This window comes from Miniopterus schreibersii (assembly GCF_964146895.1).
Source record: "Miniopterus schreibersii genome assembly, chromosome: 1".
In the NCBI taxonomy this organism is placed as follows: domain Eukaryota; kingdom Metazoa; phylum Chordata; class Mammalia; order Chiroptera; family Miniopteridae; genus Miniopterus; species Miniopterus schreibersii.
The window spans coordinates 13,427,939-13,446,016 of NC_138101.1; the positions used below are offsets into that span (position 1 = coordinate 13,427,939).

The 18,078-nt window shown below is 36.9% G+C and overlaps 1 protein-coding gene across 1 annotated transcript in view; it reads left to right on the top strand.

Annotated features, from left to right (window-relative positions):
• Positions 1–533: 533 nt before the first annotated feature.
• The window catches only part of PI4K2B (phosphatidylinositol 4-kinase type 2 beta), a 28,683-nt gene continuing 11,138 nt past the window's right edge, over positions 534–18,078 (top strand). The window contains exons 1-7 of the mRNA XM_081123092.1: positions 534–958; positions 7,036–7,172; positions 8,830–9,030; positions 9,837–9,968; positions 11,284–11,437; positions 12,778–12,839; positions 15,475–15,574. Coding sequence (XP_080979218.1) covers positions 667–958; positions 7,036–7,172; positions 8,830–9,030; positions 9,837–9,968; positions 11,284–11,437; positions 12,778–12,839; positions 15,475–15,574 — 1,078 coding nt within the window. The 5' untranslated portion in view covers positions 534–666. The remainder of the gene's footprint in view (positions 959–7,035; positions 7,173–8,829; positions 9,031–9,836; positions 9,969–11,283; positions 11,438–12,777; positions 12,840–15,474; positions 15,575–18,078) is intronic.

Sequence of the window (18,078 nt, forward strand, 5' to 3'; positions counted from 1 at the left end):
AAGAGGAAATCAAATCCCAATTAATAGGATGAAATAAATAGAGCCAAAGTTAAGGAACCAGAAAACCAATGGTATAAGAGGTAGGTTTTTTAGAAGATTAAAAAAATTGATAAACTTCTAGCTAGATTAGTCAGAGAAAAAAGAAAATACCATCTACCAGTATCAGGAATATCTGAACAAAAGGTCCCTGCCTCGTGGATTTCTAGCGCGGGAAATAAATGTTAAACTGTCGTGCAAGGAAATGTATAGGTGGACTGTGGTAACTTCTAGGGGAGACATCTGCAGTACAGAGAGGCCGATATAGAACGGAGAGGGTATTCCGAGTAACCTAACTCGGACCCAAGCGGCCCACGAAGAGCAGCACCCACCTGCCCCACGCGCCTTCCGCGAAGTTCGGAGACAGGTGGCGGCGTCGAGTCGCTGGCCGTGCCCCGCCCACCGACGCCCCGGCTCTTTGGCGCAGGCGCGGGGCGCGGGACGCGGGGCGCGGCGGGCGGCGGGCGAGGCGGGGCGGGGCAACCAGTGGGCGGGAACCAAGCGCGGCCGCGCGCTAGTGAGGTGGCTTCGGTCTGACCCAGCTGCCCGGTTTTTCCCGCGATGCCGAGACCAGACCCGGACACCTCGCCTCTCTGAGCCCGTCTCAGCGCGGAAAGCACGGACGAGGCCATGGCGGAGTCCCCCGGGTCCGGGAGGCGGGCGGCCGCGGGCGGCGAGAGCCTGGACGGGGAGGACGAGGAGCGGGAGCCGCTGCTGCCGCGGATCGCCTGGGCCCAGCCGCGGAAGAGCGCCCCGGGGACCGCCGTGAGGCTGCTGGAGGCTGCCCGGCAGAAGGGCGCGGCCTCCGCTCGCCAGGCGGACGACCAGGAACTGCTGATCCGCCCCAGTGACTCGCCCCGCTGTCCCTCCCGGGGCGCGGGGCACCCGCAGAGCTCGCCCACCGACCGCGGCATGGTTTCAGGTGCGACCCGGCGCTTCCCGTCTCCTCGCCGCTCAGCCCCCCACCCCCGCCCCTCCCGGCCCCCGGCCCGGGGCTCCCCGCCCTGCCGCCGGCTCCCTTCTCCGTCTCGCACTAGCACTCGGCTGGTAGGAGAGGCAGTCCGCCAGGCATCCCGCGCGGAGCCCCGGGGCGCGGCCGCTGCTCGGACCTTGGACGCCTTCCTTCCCCTCCCTGCCCCGCGTGTCTGCCCCTTTCCCAGGGGCTGTGGGCGCTTCACCTGGGCCTGCGGTTGTCACGGCTAAACTGTTCCCGAGCCTCCCTCCCCTCAGAGTGAGCCTGAACTTTTAGAATCAGACACTGAAGAAAACTTAACACTGGAAAATGACCTAAGTTGTTTGCTTAAGTTTGAACTTGAGTTTTGGGTTAAGAACCCTGAACTATCAAAGTTCCCCGGGCGGTGAATCTGCAAGGGTACAGTAAGAATATCCAGTTGCCGCTGGGACACGTTTCGAAAACTTCTGCTGTTAAATGTTGTCATTGTGACGTTGGCCCGAGGGGGCAGAGGCAGTTGACTTTCTGTTCCTGCTCTCTCTCCTGCAAAGTTGTTTCTTGCGTTGTTTCTCTATTATACTTTAAAAAGAAAAAAAATTTTTTTTTTCATGATTAAGCAAACTGATAGCCTCAGGTGAAAGAGAAGGTAATTGAAATGATGTTGAAGGTTAGTAAAATGTAGGCATGCTACTGCAGGCATGGATATTAATAAAGCTAGTTTTTTGGCGTGTCAAGTGGAGTTAGTCTAATTTGGTCGTAAAATAGAGTAGACTTGTAAGAGTCCTAGCTAGAGATGAGACCAGCTAGTTTGTAAAATTGGGATAACACCGTTTGCTAATGGTTAGGATGGTTTAAATAAGATGGTGTGTGCACTTTGCCTGAAGTATCACTTCATACAGGATAGCTTAAACACATACACACGAAATGTAGTTTTTATTAATACTGCTTAGTTTTTCTGGAGTTAGATTTTACCTCTGCTGCTACTAGTATGCTAATGGGCCTTTTACATTATAAAGAATTTTAGATAGGTTATTTAAGTTGTAGTTGAACTAAACAAGTCAGAGTAAAATCTAGAGTAAATAAGTCAGAGAGGCCTAAGAGGCAGACTTTCCTATTCAAGTATTTCACCAATAATAAAGTTTTAGCAGACCAGTCAGACATGCAAGTTGACTGACCATTATGATGTTAGCTAATGGACATCACAACATTTAACAGAACAAACAAACAAGAAGTTGGAACCACATCACAAATGGACCCACATTCACCTAGCTACCTTGATAGTTTGGATATATACTACCTAGAATCAGTCTGTGAAGTAACTAAGATCAGTGTGGCTAGCTTGCCACATTTGTTTGATTTACTTAAAATGAGAACTTGATAAGTTATTATGCATACTTTATAACTAAAAGTAGTTATACAATGGGTTCTCTTATTCCATTTTCAACTTCTACTTACTAAAGGACCAGTAATAACCCTTAAGTGTGGTTAAGAGGATAATTTGTTAGCTCAGATTTCTTGAAAGTCTACCTGTGCCCAGTAATGTTTTAGGTACTTGGGATATATCAAAGAACAAAACAAAGATCTCTGTACTGCTGGAACTTAAGTCATTTGTTATAGCATTGCAGGTGATCAGATGGAGTCAAAGGATGAGTAAGAATTAGCCATGGAGCCCGGCCAGGCGTGGCTTAGCAGTTGAGCATCGACCTAGGATCCAGGCGATCAGGGTTTGATTCCCAGTCAGGGCACATGCCCAGGTTGCAGGCTCCATCCCCAGTCGGGGACATGCAGGAGGCAGCCGATCAATGACTCTCTCAGCATTGATGTTTCTATCTCTCTCTCTCCCTCCCTTTTCCTCTCTCTGAAATCAATAAAGTTTTGTGGGTTTTTTTTAAAGAATTAGCCATGGAGAGGAAGCTTGGCAAATACATGGGAACACCAGGGGTAATGCTTCAGAGGGTGGGGTGGACATCTTGTGAAAGTGAGAAGCTTGAATAGGATTGGAACTTGACTAAAAGGTCACTGTGTCATCTTAGAGGAGACCAAAGGGAATACACAGAGATTCTCCTCGGGAAATCTGAATATTCTTTGATACAGAGACTTTATTAAAACCCCATAGTTTATTCCTTAAAAGAAGTGATAGTAATTTTAACTGAAAAAAATTTAAAGAAAATATAGCTAACCATGTCTTCAGCTATTACAAATCAAACCAGACAATGACAGTAAACCTTCAAGCCAAATCTCCTAGCATATATAGCTTGAAGCATAACTTTTGGGGGTGTCTTCCAAGTTAAACTCATTGACAAATGTACATTTAAGTAACTGAAGTGCAGAAAGTTGTAGAATATGAGTTATGAGTCTCAGTTAAAGAAAAATTATCTAAAAAACAATTACTTTGATTTTAGAATAATTGATATGTAGCCTCTTCTCCTGGCAGTAATTAGATAGTAGGACCAGTTGTCTTTTAAGTGCCTTTCTAGATTGTGACGATTAATTCAGGCTGTCTCAAAGAATGCCCATTTTCATGGGGCCAGATTATCTCACTTAACCAAGATTGTTGCTCAGTGAGGGACAGATTAGAGAAAAAGGGATTAAGAATATGCTGGCTGATTTATAGAAATGCTTCTGTTCATCTGATTTTGGTTGAAACTGAATTAAATATTCAGAGTATGATCTTGGGCTCCATGAGAGCAGCAAAGACAGTTTCTATGAACAATTCATAAAGCTTAACCCATAAAACAATTTTATATACATTTAATAGTAATAGTGTCAAAGTCCTCACATAGTTTCCAAAAGAACTATTCAAGTACAGGATGGGAGAGACCAAGAGTAGTCTAAGAATTTAGCCATTTCATTTTGAATTAGAAGTATGACAGGACTCCTAAACAACAAATGTAATGCTAGAGTGCTTATTTTGATGTGGTGTCAATGAGACTGAGAGATGTCTCTATTCTCTGCAATAGGTTGCTCAGTTCTAGAGACCTTATTTTAAGGAGGCACATTGAAAAATTGAGGTGTGAAACAAAAGTGACTCAGATGCTGAAAAGCCTGAAAACACTTCCATATGGAAGGAGGCAGAAAATAGACTTAGGGGAAAAGGAAATGACCTTCAACTGTTTGAAGGACTATCCCTGGTAAGAAAGGAGTAGGTAGACTTTTGTTTTGCTACAGATGACATGTCTAGGATATTAGGTGAAACTACAGGAGACTTACTTCTGGAAAAGGAAGAAGTTTATATATGTTTTCAAGCAAACAATAGGAGCATGAAAAAAAGAGTGATCTCTCTTTGAAAGTGTTTAAACATTGACCCAAAGACTACCTGCTGGTGATATATTGTGGAAAGTACACCAGTACTGGGAGCAAGGTTGAAATAAATAACTTTTCAAGTTCTTTCTTGTTTTAGAGCCCTGACCTAGAAGGAATATTTGACTAGTAATGATTACTGGCACACTCTAGCATCTAAATAATACATTTATTCAATTCAGTATTAAGTGCCGCCCTCTTCCAGGTGTTAGGGATACACAGTGAACAATCAAGACAAAGTTTCTTCCTTCATTTGTAAGGATTTTCATGGGGTAGATAAGAATGATTTGGAATTAGCATATTAACTATAGCCATGACTAAAATACTTAAGAAAATTTATTCTTTTCAGTAGTTAAATACACCCAGTAGGCCTTTTTGTAGTATTTCTCTTAGCACAAACATTTAAAAATTAGTAAATAGCGATTTTATTTCTGTCTGAATTAAGGCAAATTTTAAATTACAGAAACTTTATGTTTTGAATATTTGTAATATTGGATGCATGTAATAGTATTTAAATAACCTTCCAAAGTAAGTAATTTTTTGCATGTCTACCACTTCATTTTTTAAATTTCACTTTAAATGACTATTAATTCATTCTGCAAGTGTTTATTGAGTGCTTGTTATTTTCCAGGAACTTTAAAAGTTCTGGGCATACATCAGTGAAAGAATACTTGTCTTCTTGGAGCTCACAAAGATAAGTTAGTTGTATGTTAGGTGATAAAATGCTAAACAGAAAATTAAAATGGAGGTTAGGGGAAATTGGGTAGGGTCTTGGGGACCATTATAAGGACTTTTATTTTTTTTTTCAAATGAAACAGGAAACTGTTGTGCTGTTTTGTACAAAGGAGTGACATGATCTGATCTATTTTCAAAGGACTCCTATAGCTTCTCTGTTGAATATAGAAAGGGCACGGGTAAAAGAGCAGTTAGGAGACTTGTAATAACCTAGGTGATAGTGGCTTGATTCCTGTGGCAGAAATGGAGATGCTGAGAGGTGGTTGGATTCTGGATATTTAAGGCAGAGCCACGCAACTTGTTGATGGATTGGATGTGGGGGGTGAGAGAAATGATCCAGTAGAGAGAGAAGTTTTGATGCAGGGACAAATTACTGAAGAAATGCCCTGGAGTAGTCCCTAAGATAGGGTTTGGTACACATAGAGGAAGAGTTGATCGTAGAGCTTGGACAGGTCATCTATAGCAGGGATGGGGAACCTTTTTTCTGCCAAGGGCCTTTTGGATATTTATAATTGTCACTTGCAGGCCAAACAAAATTATCGGCTTAAAAATTAGCCTGCTATATTTGGTTAAACATTTAATTAACTCACCCCTAATGTGATGGCTGGAACTGCTTCTCTTTGGTGAGGCCTTGGCAGAGCCAAACCAAATGATTTTGGCCCACAGGCTGGACGTTCCCCACCCCTGATCTATAGTGATGGAATGGATAGGAGTGGGGGGTAGACTTGGTGCTGAGAGCTAATGCTAGTTTTTTTCTGATTGCCCCTCTTTTCTTAGTGAAATTGGAAACTAGGTCAACTGCTTAGAGAGAGGAGGTATAGGGAATTTGAGGAGAGGAGAGAGTTTGAGGTAGTTGTTCAGAAGAGTGGGAGAGTCTGTGGACCAGGGGAGTTGTCTTAGTTTAGGCTGCTATAACAAAATGCCACAAACTGGGTGACTTAACCAACAGACATTTATTTCTCTCAGTTCTGGAATCTGGGAAGACCAAGATTAGGGAGGCAGCATAGTTTTATTCTGGTGAGGGCTCTCTCCCTGGCTTGCAGATGGCCACCTTCTCATTGTGTCCTCACATGGCAGATGGAGAGAGGGAGAGAGAGAGCTCACTCTGGGCACTAATCTCCTTATGGAGGCCCTATCTTCATCACCTCATCTAAACCAAATTACCTCTGAAAGACCCATCTTCTGATAAAATAACATTGGGGATTCTTTAGCATATTTGAGGGGAGACAAACATTCAGTCCCAAACTGGAATTTAGCATGTGTCCTGGGCAACATGAAGCCCACCTGAAGTTTGTGGTGATGGGTTTAAAGTGAGACCAGGCATTGTGTTTGTGTGTGTTTCTCTTGTCAAATTTAGCTGTCCAAGCCTAGGCACAGTCAGCTGACTGTTGGGTTTAACCAGAATTGGGATTTTTCCAGGTGACCATGATGAGGGGAGAGAGGAAGAGATTGATTATTTGATGATTGACCCTAATTTAAGCTGATCAAGGAGGGAAATGAGGGCACAAAGGAGGTGAAGCTCAGTGACAACATGATAGATCAGTGCTTTGTAGGTCCCAGTGAGATGGAAGAATATGGGGGCTCAGGATGCCAGAGGGAGGAAATTAGGAAGATATAAAGTACTTGAAATTCTAAGTATGGAGAGATTACAGGTATTGGTAATAACAGATCTGAGGTATGACCTTGCAGTTGGAGACTTAAGTAGAATGGAAAATAAAATCACTGGAAGAGAGGAGTTCAAAGTAATGTGCATAGTAGTGTGAGTATATCGACAAGTAGGGATCTTGTGTTCCATGTGTCATTACTTGAAGCTTAAAGAGAAATAGGGGTAGCGGGGTCAAAGCATCCCATATAGTACTTGATTATATTTTTATACTTTCATGTCCTAATGTTATTAACCTGATCTAATATTACAGGTTCATATCACGAACATTGTCATAGCTGGTCTTTCTGCTGCTTCATGTGCTGTCTTAACATTGATTTTCTTAATGCAGTAATTCTTGGTTCTTCAGAGTTGAATATATTCTTGGATGATCCAGGGTTTGCTGATACTATATTGAAAGCAGAGCAAGCAATAGAATTTGGAGTTTTTCCAGAAAGAATTCGTCAAGGTTCAAGTGGAAGTTACTTTGTGAAGGATCCTAAGAGGGTAAGAATTTCACAGACCTACTGTATATAACAGAAATTTTTGGAAAACACTAATTTAAATGTGAAGTCATTGTGAGTTTTTGAAGATATTTTCCTAATAAATCTGATTGCACTGTCTTTTTAGAAATAAAGTTCAGTTTTTTGTTGTTGTTTACTAAAGCACTACTATTTAGAAGTAGAGCTATTCATTTGAAATTATAGTTTGCTATCCTATTATTTTAATATTTGGTTTCAAGCATTTATTGAATACTCACTTTCAGCTGTAGATTTGTTGAGTTTATCCTAAGTCCTTACCTCACAGTAGTCTATAACCATATTAGCCAAGCAAAGTAGAAGTTTAAACTTTCAAAACCTGTTTAATGTCGTTTCCAAATTGCTTGATTTTTTTTCAAAGATTTATTTTACCCTAGGAATATTTTTTCCCTGCATTACCCCAGAGAAGGAGCCTGGGAAGTTTGAAGTTTGAAGGCCCTGGAATGTGACAAAATGAAATGAACGAAAGTATAATTCTAGGGCAGAAAAGAGAAGCTGATATGGGACTTTGTTCCACTCAGTCTATAATTTTTCAAATATCGACGTGATCATTTGTAAAAGCTTTCTGAATGTTGCATAGCCAGAAGTTCCTTTTTCAGGAAGAAAAGAGATTGTAATTTCATCCAGATATTTTTTTCCAAAGAAATTATATTTTTAAAACATAGTCTTTTCTGAAGTTTTAAGTATATAAGTAATCTTTATTCCAAGTTGATTTCTCAGTTTGTTCTTGTTGACTTTCATGTTAGTGGTTCAGGCTTTTGGCATTATAAAGCAATTATATACTTAAAATTATAATAAGATTTTTATTTCTTGTCTACAGATAATTCAGTCCCTAAATTTAATATGAATATATTCTATCAAACCAGTAGTAAAGATTATGGACTATTAGACATCCATGAGCAAACATTTTTTTTTTTTTTTAAGAGGAGAAAATTTATTTAAAATTGGTTCGTAAAAAAAATTTGGAAAAAAGATTAGGGTCAGAGAATCTGACAACATAGATATTTACTATACCTTGTCATTACCTTTATATTTTAGCTTCATCGTTATCTGTATAGAGAACACTGTTTGTCATTGGAATTATCAATTTAACATGCTGGAATGACTGCTATGTGTTAAGTACTTTTCTGAGTACTTGGAATAAAGTCCTAAGAAAGTTCATGCCCTTTTAGAATATACATTGGGGAAAGTTGACAATGAACAAATAAACATATAATTTGGATATTTAACAGATACTGAATAATAACTGTTTGATCTAGAGCAGTGGTTTTCGTACATTTTGAAATCAGTGGAATCCTTTAATTAGTTGGAAGTCTAGTAATATCAAACAGGTGGAATCAAAGTCTATCTTGTTAAGTGGCATGATGTCTTAGAGCCCTGCTCTCACCTCCCCTCTCACCTTCCCTACGGTTGCTCATAGCACAATTTGAAAACCACTAGCCCAAAGGATTATTGATTTTAGACTGTTGAATAAGAAGAAACATAAAAATGTGATTGGAACTAAATCCCTTAATGTTTAAGGGTTATGTTCAAGTCTATGGTGGGAAGATTTATCAGAATGAATTTTATGGCTTATTATCTCTATATTAAAAGTCTAATACAATTTCTTCTTTTTTCCCCTATAGAAAATTATTGGTGTGTTTAAACCCAAATCGGAAGAGCCTTATGGTCAACTGAATCCCAAATGGACCAAATATGTTCATAAGGTCTGCTGCCCTTGCTGCTTTGGCAGAGGCTGCTTGGTTCCTAACCAGGGATACCTTTCTGAAGCTGCTGCCTCCCTGGTGGATGAAAAGCTTCACCTGGGCGTTGTACCAAAAACAAGGGTAAAGGAGAATTAGTTTTTAAGCATGGACGTTGACTTGTAGCCTACTTCTCTGTTAACACATTTCTAATGACAGAGCCTAAAATTGAGCCCCCTTTTTTTGGTAATCCAGTCATGCATGACTAACAAATTGATTCTAGTATAGATCAACAGAGTACCCAAGGGAATGTCTTGCACACATGGGCTGAGATGATGCTAACAAAAAGGAAAAAGAACTAGCTTTTATTTTTATTTATTTATTTTTTAAATACATCTTCATTGATTTCAGAGAGAGGAAAGGAGGGGGAGAGAGAGAGATAGAAACATCAATGATGAGAGAGTCATTGATCAACTGCCTGGCCTGCAACCCAGGCATGTGCCCTGGCCCAGGAATCGAACCCTGATCTCCTGGATCCTAGGTCAACGCTCAACTGCTGAGCCATGCCTGGCCGGGCAGAGCTAGCTTTTAGAAAGCAGATAAAGGTCAGGGATCTAGAAATTCTGTTGAAGGTATAGATAACCAATGTGCTCAAAAGACTTTTTTTCCTTTATACATTTTTACTCGAAGACTTCCTCAACATATTTATTCCTGATTGTACAAATTACTTCTTTCTTCCACTGGCTAATTTAGGGAGCCTCTCTCAGAGAGAAAGATGTGCCGTTTAACTGACTTCAAAATCCCTTAGCTTTTCTATTTTAGATTCTCTGAGGCATTTCGTGTAGGATTAGACTTTGCTAATTTACAGTATTCAAGCTTCATAATGTATATGAATATAAATACTTTCATGCAAATTCTAATAACCATTTTTCTAAACCATATGTTTCTAGGTGGTTTGGCTTGTCAGTAAAACATTTAACTACAATACAATTGACCGTGCAAAAGCTAAAGGCAAAAAGTATGCTTTACAGAAAGTGCCAAAAGTAGGTAGAAAATTTCATCGGATAGGACTCCCTCCTAAGGTAAGTTACTGTGATAAGCTTTATTTGGGGGGCAATTCAGCCCCTATTAACTGAGCTCCATGTGCTAGGCAGTGTGCTGTGTGCTGTGGACATAATAGTAATGAAAACAATTTTTCATCTTCAAAATGCTTACAGTAAAGAAGCAATCTCTATGCAATGTAACATTGTTAGGATGGTTAAGTGCCAAGAACTCCGAGAGGGCTAGGGAATGTTTGTAAGAGGAAGTTGCATCTAAATCTTTATAAAATAATGGCTAAAAGCACAGGTCCAGAATCACACTTAGGTTTCACTCCCATCCTCTCTTCTGGTTAGCTCTGAGACCTTGGGCTAGTCGCCAAGCCCCAGCTTCAATAAAACAAGAATAATCGAAACTACCTCTTAGGGTTGTGAGGGTAAAATGAAATTTAGGTCAAGTACTTGGTACAGTCCTAGCACATAGAAAAGTAAATGGTACTAGCTTTGTTTACTCACTATATATTAGATTTTGTTTTTTCTTACCACTTTTAAATGAAACTAAGGGATGATTGATTAGCAGCTAGCTAAGCAAGGGTAGGGAGGGTTCATGGGAAAGGTATTTTAGAAAAAGCTCTAGGCTTTTTAAAAATATATATTTATTTGACCTGCAGTTTTGTTGTGTTGTAGCCGTGCATTTATCTCGATAAAATAATTTGAGTAGAAATTAATGGTCAGTCTAACTTGTTTTTAAAATTGTACTTGAAGTAAGCAAAGGGTTAGAAAAATTTTTATAAGGCCTGTTACTCCTTGGATATGCTGAAATAAGTGTGACTGAAAAAGGATATTATTTTTATATTTACGACTACTAGGACTTAATTATAAGTGCTTTAGAGAAAACCGTTAGGAAATCATTAAAATTTCATGCCAATAACAAGAACATAAATTGTTAAGAAAGATAAGAAATAGATTTCCTTTGTCATTTGTTTGTATTTATGAGGCCAACTAGGTTACCCATTATCTGTGTGTCAGGTGCTTTTTAAATTTGTATTTCCTTTAATAACTTTTCAGTGTTAACAACCAGTAATTTTAGTGATAGAAGTGACTTTTATCCTAAAATAGCTGTTATGCTCCTTGAAAGTCTAAGGTTGAGCATTTTTTATTTGCTATGTCTTCTTTATGATTATTTAATATTGGTGTGTAAAAATAGTGTTCTTGACAAATGTGGCTTATCTAAGTTAGTGTTAACTCTTCTATTTTTCTTATTGTGTTTATATACTTTATGATGATACTGCTAAGAAATTAAAAAAATAATTCCTTTGTTCTTGTACTTTCTTTTCTAACTATATGCTTAAAATTATAGATTGGTTCCTTTCAGTTATTTGTTGAAGGTTACAAGAATGCTGAATTTTGGCTTAGGAAATTTGAAGCTGACCCTTTGCCTGAGAATATTAGAAAACAATTTCAGTCGCAGTTTGAAAGATTAGTGGTTTTGGATTACATCATCAGAAATACAGGTATTGAAGCTCTCTCATTTGTTCACTCAAATCTTGGTAGTTTTCAAACTGTATACAACTCCTATTATCCAAATCAAAGGCAAAGGGTTTTTTAATTTAATTTAGATACATTTTTAAAAATTGATATCAAAGAGAGGAAGGGAAAGAGGGAGAGAGAAGCATTAATGATGAGAGAGAGTCATTGATCGACTGCCTCCTGCATACTCCCCACTGAGGATTGAGCCAGCAACCTGGGCATATGCCCTGACCAGGAATCGAACTGTCACTTCCTGGTTCATAGGTTGATGCTCAAGCACTGAACCACACCAGCCAGGCAAAGACGTAAAGTTTTGATGCAGAAGTCTTGAGGCCACTTTTTCTCTACCTGCCTTAGAAAACAGGTACAGTCCTAACCCTCCTGGCAGAATTGGAGATCCTGACTCCTAACAGGCTTCTGCCGTGGTGATCATGATCAGTTCTTATTCCTACTGGGTTGCTTCTTAGCAGCAGGACAAAACCAGTTATCAGAAATGTTATCTGCATAACATGAGTAATTAAAACCCATTGTATAAATTATTTTAGATGCTTATTTTGACTGTAGGTAACTTATTGTGGTCCATAAATACATTAAACTTTTAATTTTTTATGAGCTGGAAGGGAGCAATGATATAGGTAATGTAACACAGTGGTTTCCAAACATGGTTCCTGGCTTATCAGGTCAGTGTTACGTGGGGACTTGTTACACAAGCATCTTTTATTAGCCCATCCCAGAGCTACTGATGCAGAACTGCATGTGGGGGCCAGCAGTTTGTGTTTTAAAACATCCTTCAGGTAATTCTGCTGCACTCAGAAGTTTGAGAGCCATAAGTTCAAATTTTCACTCATTTATATTGGTTTCACAACAAGCACTATATATACTTTTCTAGATTTACCATCTTAATTAATATGGTCTTAGTTTAATGTTAAAATTAGGTAAAGTCTAGAATACTCTAGGGTTAGATGCTTTTTCTAAGGTGAAGAGAAATTACTCTTAATTTTAATAACCTTGATTTAATAGTTGTTGACAATCATATACTACCTCACAGAGTAGTTATGAGGATTAAACGAATTAATATGTGTTAAGCACTTACAACAATGTCTGGCACAGAGTAAATGCTCATAAATGTTAGCTAATATTTATATGTATTTTTTAGTTTATTTATGTTAAATTGGAGCCTTTAATATGTAAATATGTGTCTCAAATAACCAATGAAAGTCTTGAAAAGCAAGAGGTGACTAGATTTTTCTCCTTGATATTAAGCTATTATTTCCATAAAAACAACAACAAAGTAACAGATTTTTTTTTTTTTCTATTTTGAAAGACAGAGGAAATGATAATTGGTTAATCAAATATGAAAAGCAGAAACATGGAAAGGAAATTAAGGTAAGGAAATTAAAAAGGATCTATGTGTTGTACATACACACAATTTCTATAAAAGATTCCTTGAAGTTAGTCTTCATTCTTTTCTCATTTCCTTCACTCAGATTCTTGGTTTTTATCTCCTTTTTCTGTTTTTCTAATCTTTTTTCTTTCCTTCCCATGTTTACATTTTTTAATTCTATTTTTAAAACAATCTCCATGAAGCTTTATTTTTTATGTTGCATTAAAATAGAAGAGTGATACCAGCTTGGTACTTTTTATAGAGCTTGGGAAATTTTTGTAGAACCACCAGATTTATTTTGCTTTCATGTAATAAAAGCTTCTGATATTTTTGGTCATGTTTACATATTACTAATTCACTTCTTTCTGAGTCCTTTGACTCAGTATTAGGAAACGTGCACTTTACCTGTGAATCATATATATTGAAGTTTAAAAAAATGTTCTACTTATATGAGAAGCTGTGTTTAATGCACATATAATGGGCTGCATAGACCCATAACACCATCAGAATGATAGATTTTAGATCAGTTTTTGTCAACTTTGACTACCCCAAGTTCAGATTTTTAAATATTTATATAAGAGATATTTTCAAAATAGTTCTACTGGTTTAAAACAGTCTACACATTTGGGAAAGATTTAACTAGTTAAAGATATAATTTCTCCGATACTTATCGTCTGTGTGTTCTCATCACTTAAAGCTGTAGCATCACTTTAGAAAGTCTGTACTTTTCATTGTTTATCAAAGAAGTTTAAAACTTCATGTTCATAATACTTACCAGTAAAAAAGAACAAACTCAATATAGGCAGTTATGTGGACAAATCTCAAAATCCTACTGAATGAAAGAAGCAGTGAAAGAAGCTGCACACAAAGGGAACACACTCTCTGATTCTAGTTATACAAAACTCCAAAAAGTACAAACTAAGCCCTATGACAGGAAGCAGACTGTGGTTGCCTGCGGGGGAGGGAGAAGAGGGAAGGCAGGACTACAAAGGGACACAAGAAACTTTTGGGTGAAGGTTTCACATCTATCTATGCTTATCAAATTGTATTCTTTAATATGTGAAGCTTATTGTGTGTGAATTACACCTCAATAAAGTTGTAAATAGAAAAGATAGAAATAAAAAAATAAATGCCAGTTATAGCAGAAATGTGTTTAAAATACATACTTAAATATACATATTTTTAGTAATTTCTAAATATATTTTATTGGTATATCTTGAGCAATTAGATTTTACTGAAAACTTCATTATTTTGCTCTTAAGTATTTTGTGCATTTTCATGGAGATACTTGATAATAAACTAAAGGAAATAAACCTGGCATATATCACACAAGCCTTTAATACTTTTAATTCTTTTAAATTTTTTATTAATTTAAAAAAAATTTTTATTGAATTTATTAGGATGACATTGATCAATAAAATTATATAAGTTTCAGGTGTTCAATTGTATAATAAATCATCTGTATATTGTATTGTGTGTTCGCCACCCCAAGTCAAGTTTCCTTCTGTCACCATTTATTCCCCCTTTACCCTCTCCCACCTCCCCGGCTTCCCCTTTCCCTCTGTGTTGTCTGTGTCTGTGAGGGGTTTGTTTTGTTTTTTGTTTGTTTGAGGGTTTTTTGTTGTTTTTCTTTTTTGCTTAACCCCTTCACCTTTTTTACCCAGGCCCCCCCTCCCCTCTGACAGCCGTCAGTTGTTCTCTATCTATGTGTCTGTTTCTATTTTGTTTGTTTGTTTATTTTGTTCACTAGATGCCACATATAAGTGAAATTATAGAGTACTTGTCTTTCTTTTACTGGCTTATTTCACTTAGCATAACACTCTCCAGGTCCATCCATGCTGTCGAAAAAGGTAAGATTGCCTTCCTTTTTACAGCCAAGTAGTATTCCATTGTGTTAATGTACCATAGTTCTTTTTTATCCACTCATCTACTTTTAATTTAAAAAACTGTCAAATTCATCTTTTATTATTTTATCTAGGCCACTTCATAATGGCAACTGTCTATCTTTAAATAATAGGAAGTACTCTTTAACATGAAAACCTTCTTGCTCCTGAGGTCTTTGTTTCTGCTATAGAAGAATGTAGAAGTTAGCAATGGCCTAGATTCTGTAACCAAGAGTTTCTTGAATTTCCTTCTACTGGACCTTATTATACTTAACTATGATCTTTGGCAAGTTTTATTTAAAAACATTTTGTATTTAAAATTATTTATTTCTATGGGACCCTAGAAAAGACTAGATTTTAATAAGATAGCTTGTTGAGTTGTTAAAAATGTCCATATTTTGTAACTTTCATACATTTATGCAATGCATCTAGCAATAAATTATCCAGGATAACACTTTAAGTCTTAATAATTTCAAGCCCTCTTCCCCAAAGAGGGGGAATTAAAAAGAAACCGTTACTACATGAATTTATAATATCAAATTTTTTTAAAGTAGTGATTTGAAATTCTTGCTGATTTTTAAGACAGCCTCTACCCTTTAATGATAAATTTGTACTTTCTGGGAACTTATTTTTTATTTTTATAGGCTCTTCAGATAAAATGTCTTTAAACCTCAATAATTTCTTAACTACTTTATCTGTTAAAAATATTTATATACATTTTTTTTTATCAACAGACTATTTTTCTCCTTTTTAGGAAGCAAAATGGATTGATGATAAAGAACCCCTTATTAAAATAGCTGCAATTGATAATGGTCTAGCATTTCCTTTTAAACATCCTGATGAGTGGAGAACATGTGAGTATTTAGAACCTTTTATAAGTTCTATAATTATCCCTTTTCCAGAAAAGGAAGGGAACGGAACTCATGGTCATTAAACTAGCAGAAGAAAAATGAGATGAAGTATTATTCATTAGTCTCTGTTCCAGATACGAAATCCAGAGATGTGTACTATATGGGTTTTGCCGTGTATATATTCACTTATCTTTGGATAACTGTGTCTGATTTTTATTTTTGGCTTGTATTAACGTTGTAAAGTAAGTTTGATAGCTTTCCAATTTTAAATATATATATAACTTGGGGATTATCAATTTAATATTTTGGTAGAGCTTTATTTAAATGTTTTGGGTAATATTCACTGATAAAACAATGTAAGCCTCCCCCTACCTGCCACCTCTTTTTAGTGAGTGGTGCTTTAACTGCCTTACCTATCTCTACTGGTTTGTTTCTTAGTCTTAAAGGTCTGGTATAAGCCAATTTTAGACGTTTTTATTTTGTTTAAAATTGTCCTTGAGTTGTAGATTTATGGGTATAAAGTTTTTTATAGAATTCTCTTATAAATAAGAAATTTTCCTCTATGTATATTAAGTATTTAGGGGTGAAATTTGCCTTAAAATACTTAGGGAGAGAAAACAGGGATAGATAAAACCAATTTTGTAAAAATTTGGGAATAATTGAATTAGGTTATTCAGAATATGTACTAGTTTTTTAATTTTTGTATATGTTTTTGAAATATGTTTAATAAATTTTAAAAGTAATCTCTGCATCTGTGACTATGCCACTTTTAAATTCCTACTGTGCATTGGTAGCCTTTTTTATTAGAGTTGCCAAAGATTTGTCTATTATATAACATTGGCCTCTTTATATTTTTTGTGTGCTATTCAGCTAGTTGACCTTGTTTTATCAGATTTTCAGTTTATTTATTTGCTTTTGCTTTTTCATTGATAATTTATGTTTTCCATCATTATTATTTTCTTCTGTATCATCCTGTATTGTTTTCCTAAATGTTTTTCTCTAGGTATCATTTTGGCTAAGCTATAGATTGGGCATCCTTGCTCTCTTACTCTGCTTTATAGATTTATACTTTCAGATTTTCTTTTTGTCAAGAGTAATTTAGAAGTATTTTGTTTTGATTGTAAAATTTCTACATCAGTTGATTTTCTAAAAACCTTGTCCATTGTTATTTTCAAATTTTCTTGCTTTGTGATCTGTGAAAGTGATTGTGTGAGATCTGCTTTTTGACACTTGTTAGCAATTCCTGTGTAATCTGATATATGGCGAACTTGAAGGACTGTATTTGAAAAGAATGTGTTTGGGCACAAAGTTCTATATCTGTCTACTAATTAATGCTTGTTAATTGTTAGTCAAATCATAGTCTTATTTTTTGACCATTTGATCTGCTGATTTTTTAGAGAAAGTTAAAGTTCACTATGATTGCAATTTTGTCTATTTCTTACATTTCTATTTTTTGCTTTGTATTTCATATTCCTAAAGGCCCAGCATTTTATCTTGCTGGTGGCTTGTTCTTTTATCAATGCGAAATATATACCACTTTATCCATCCCAATGTTTTTTTCTTTTCCTTCTTCTGTCTTGTAACATTGGTGCATCTTATTTCTTTTTATTAGCATTTACCTGGCATGATTCTATACTATTATTTTTAACTTCCATCATTTTGTTTTAAGTATGACTTATAAACATCACTTACCTAGATTTTTTTTTACCTAGCCTGAGATTCTTTTAATAGGTAAACTTAACTCTGTAGTTTGTCTCAATAAAGTAGTAGTTTGTTTGAATTCTTACTGCCATCTAGTTTATTTCTCTTTACCATAAATTCCAATTATTTCTTTTTTTCCTTTCCTACCTTTATTGAAATGACTTGAGATGTGTTTGTTTCATTTCTTTTTCTTCTAATGATCTGTATGCAAATTGCACTTTAAAAGTGTTAAGTTTAAGTTGCTTACAATACATCTGGGAAATTTTACCAAACACACAGTGGGGATTGAGTGTCTTGAACTTGAAAGAGGAAATGGTATTAAGGATATAGTTTTTAAACTCTCACCTTGGTAGTGGAACCATGGTGGTGTTTGCTATCTCCCATGGAAATCATGGTGAACAAATACCATCACTAGGATAATTCAAAGCACGTAAGTACTTAGTGTTCCATGAATGTTTAGTAGACGAATGAGAAAAAGAAGTAAGGATAGACTGGGGAAGAAAAGCCAGCATACTAGAGAAGTGGCTTGAAAGACAGGAGGTGAGCTTCGAGAGTGGTATCTCCAAAGCCACGTAGGAGAGGAGGAGGAGATGATAGAAAACAGTGCTGCGTGATAGTGATACAGAGCCATTAAGTAGATGCGGGCTGAAAATGGGCCTTTGGAGAGACTCTAATGCCGTCACTGGTGGTCTTAGGGGAGAGAGTGATAGTAAAGGTGCGGCGTAGAGATTGGAAGTAGAGTCAGGAATTAGAATAAAGGCTTTTCTTTTATGTAATTGATCAGGGAAAGGTAAAAAGGAAACTGG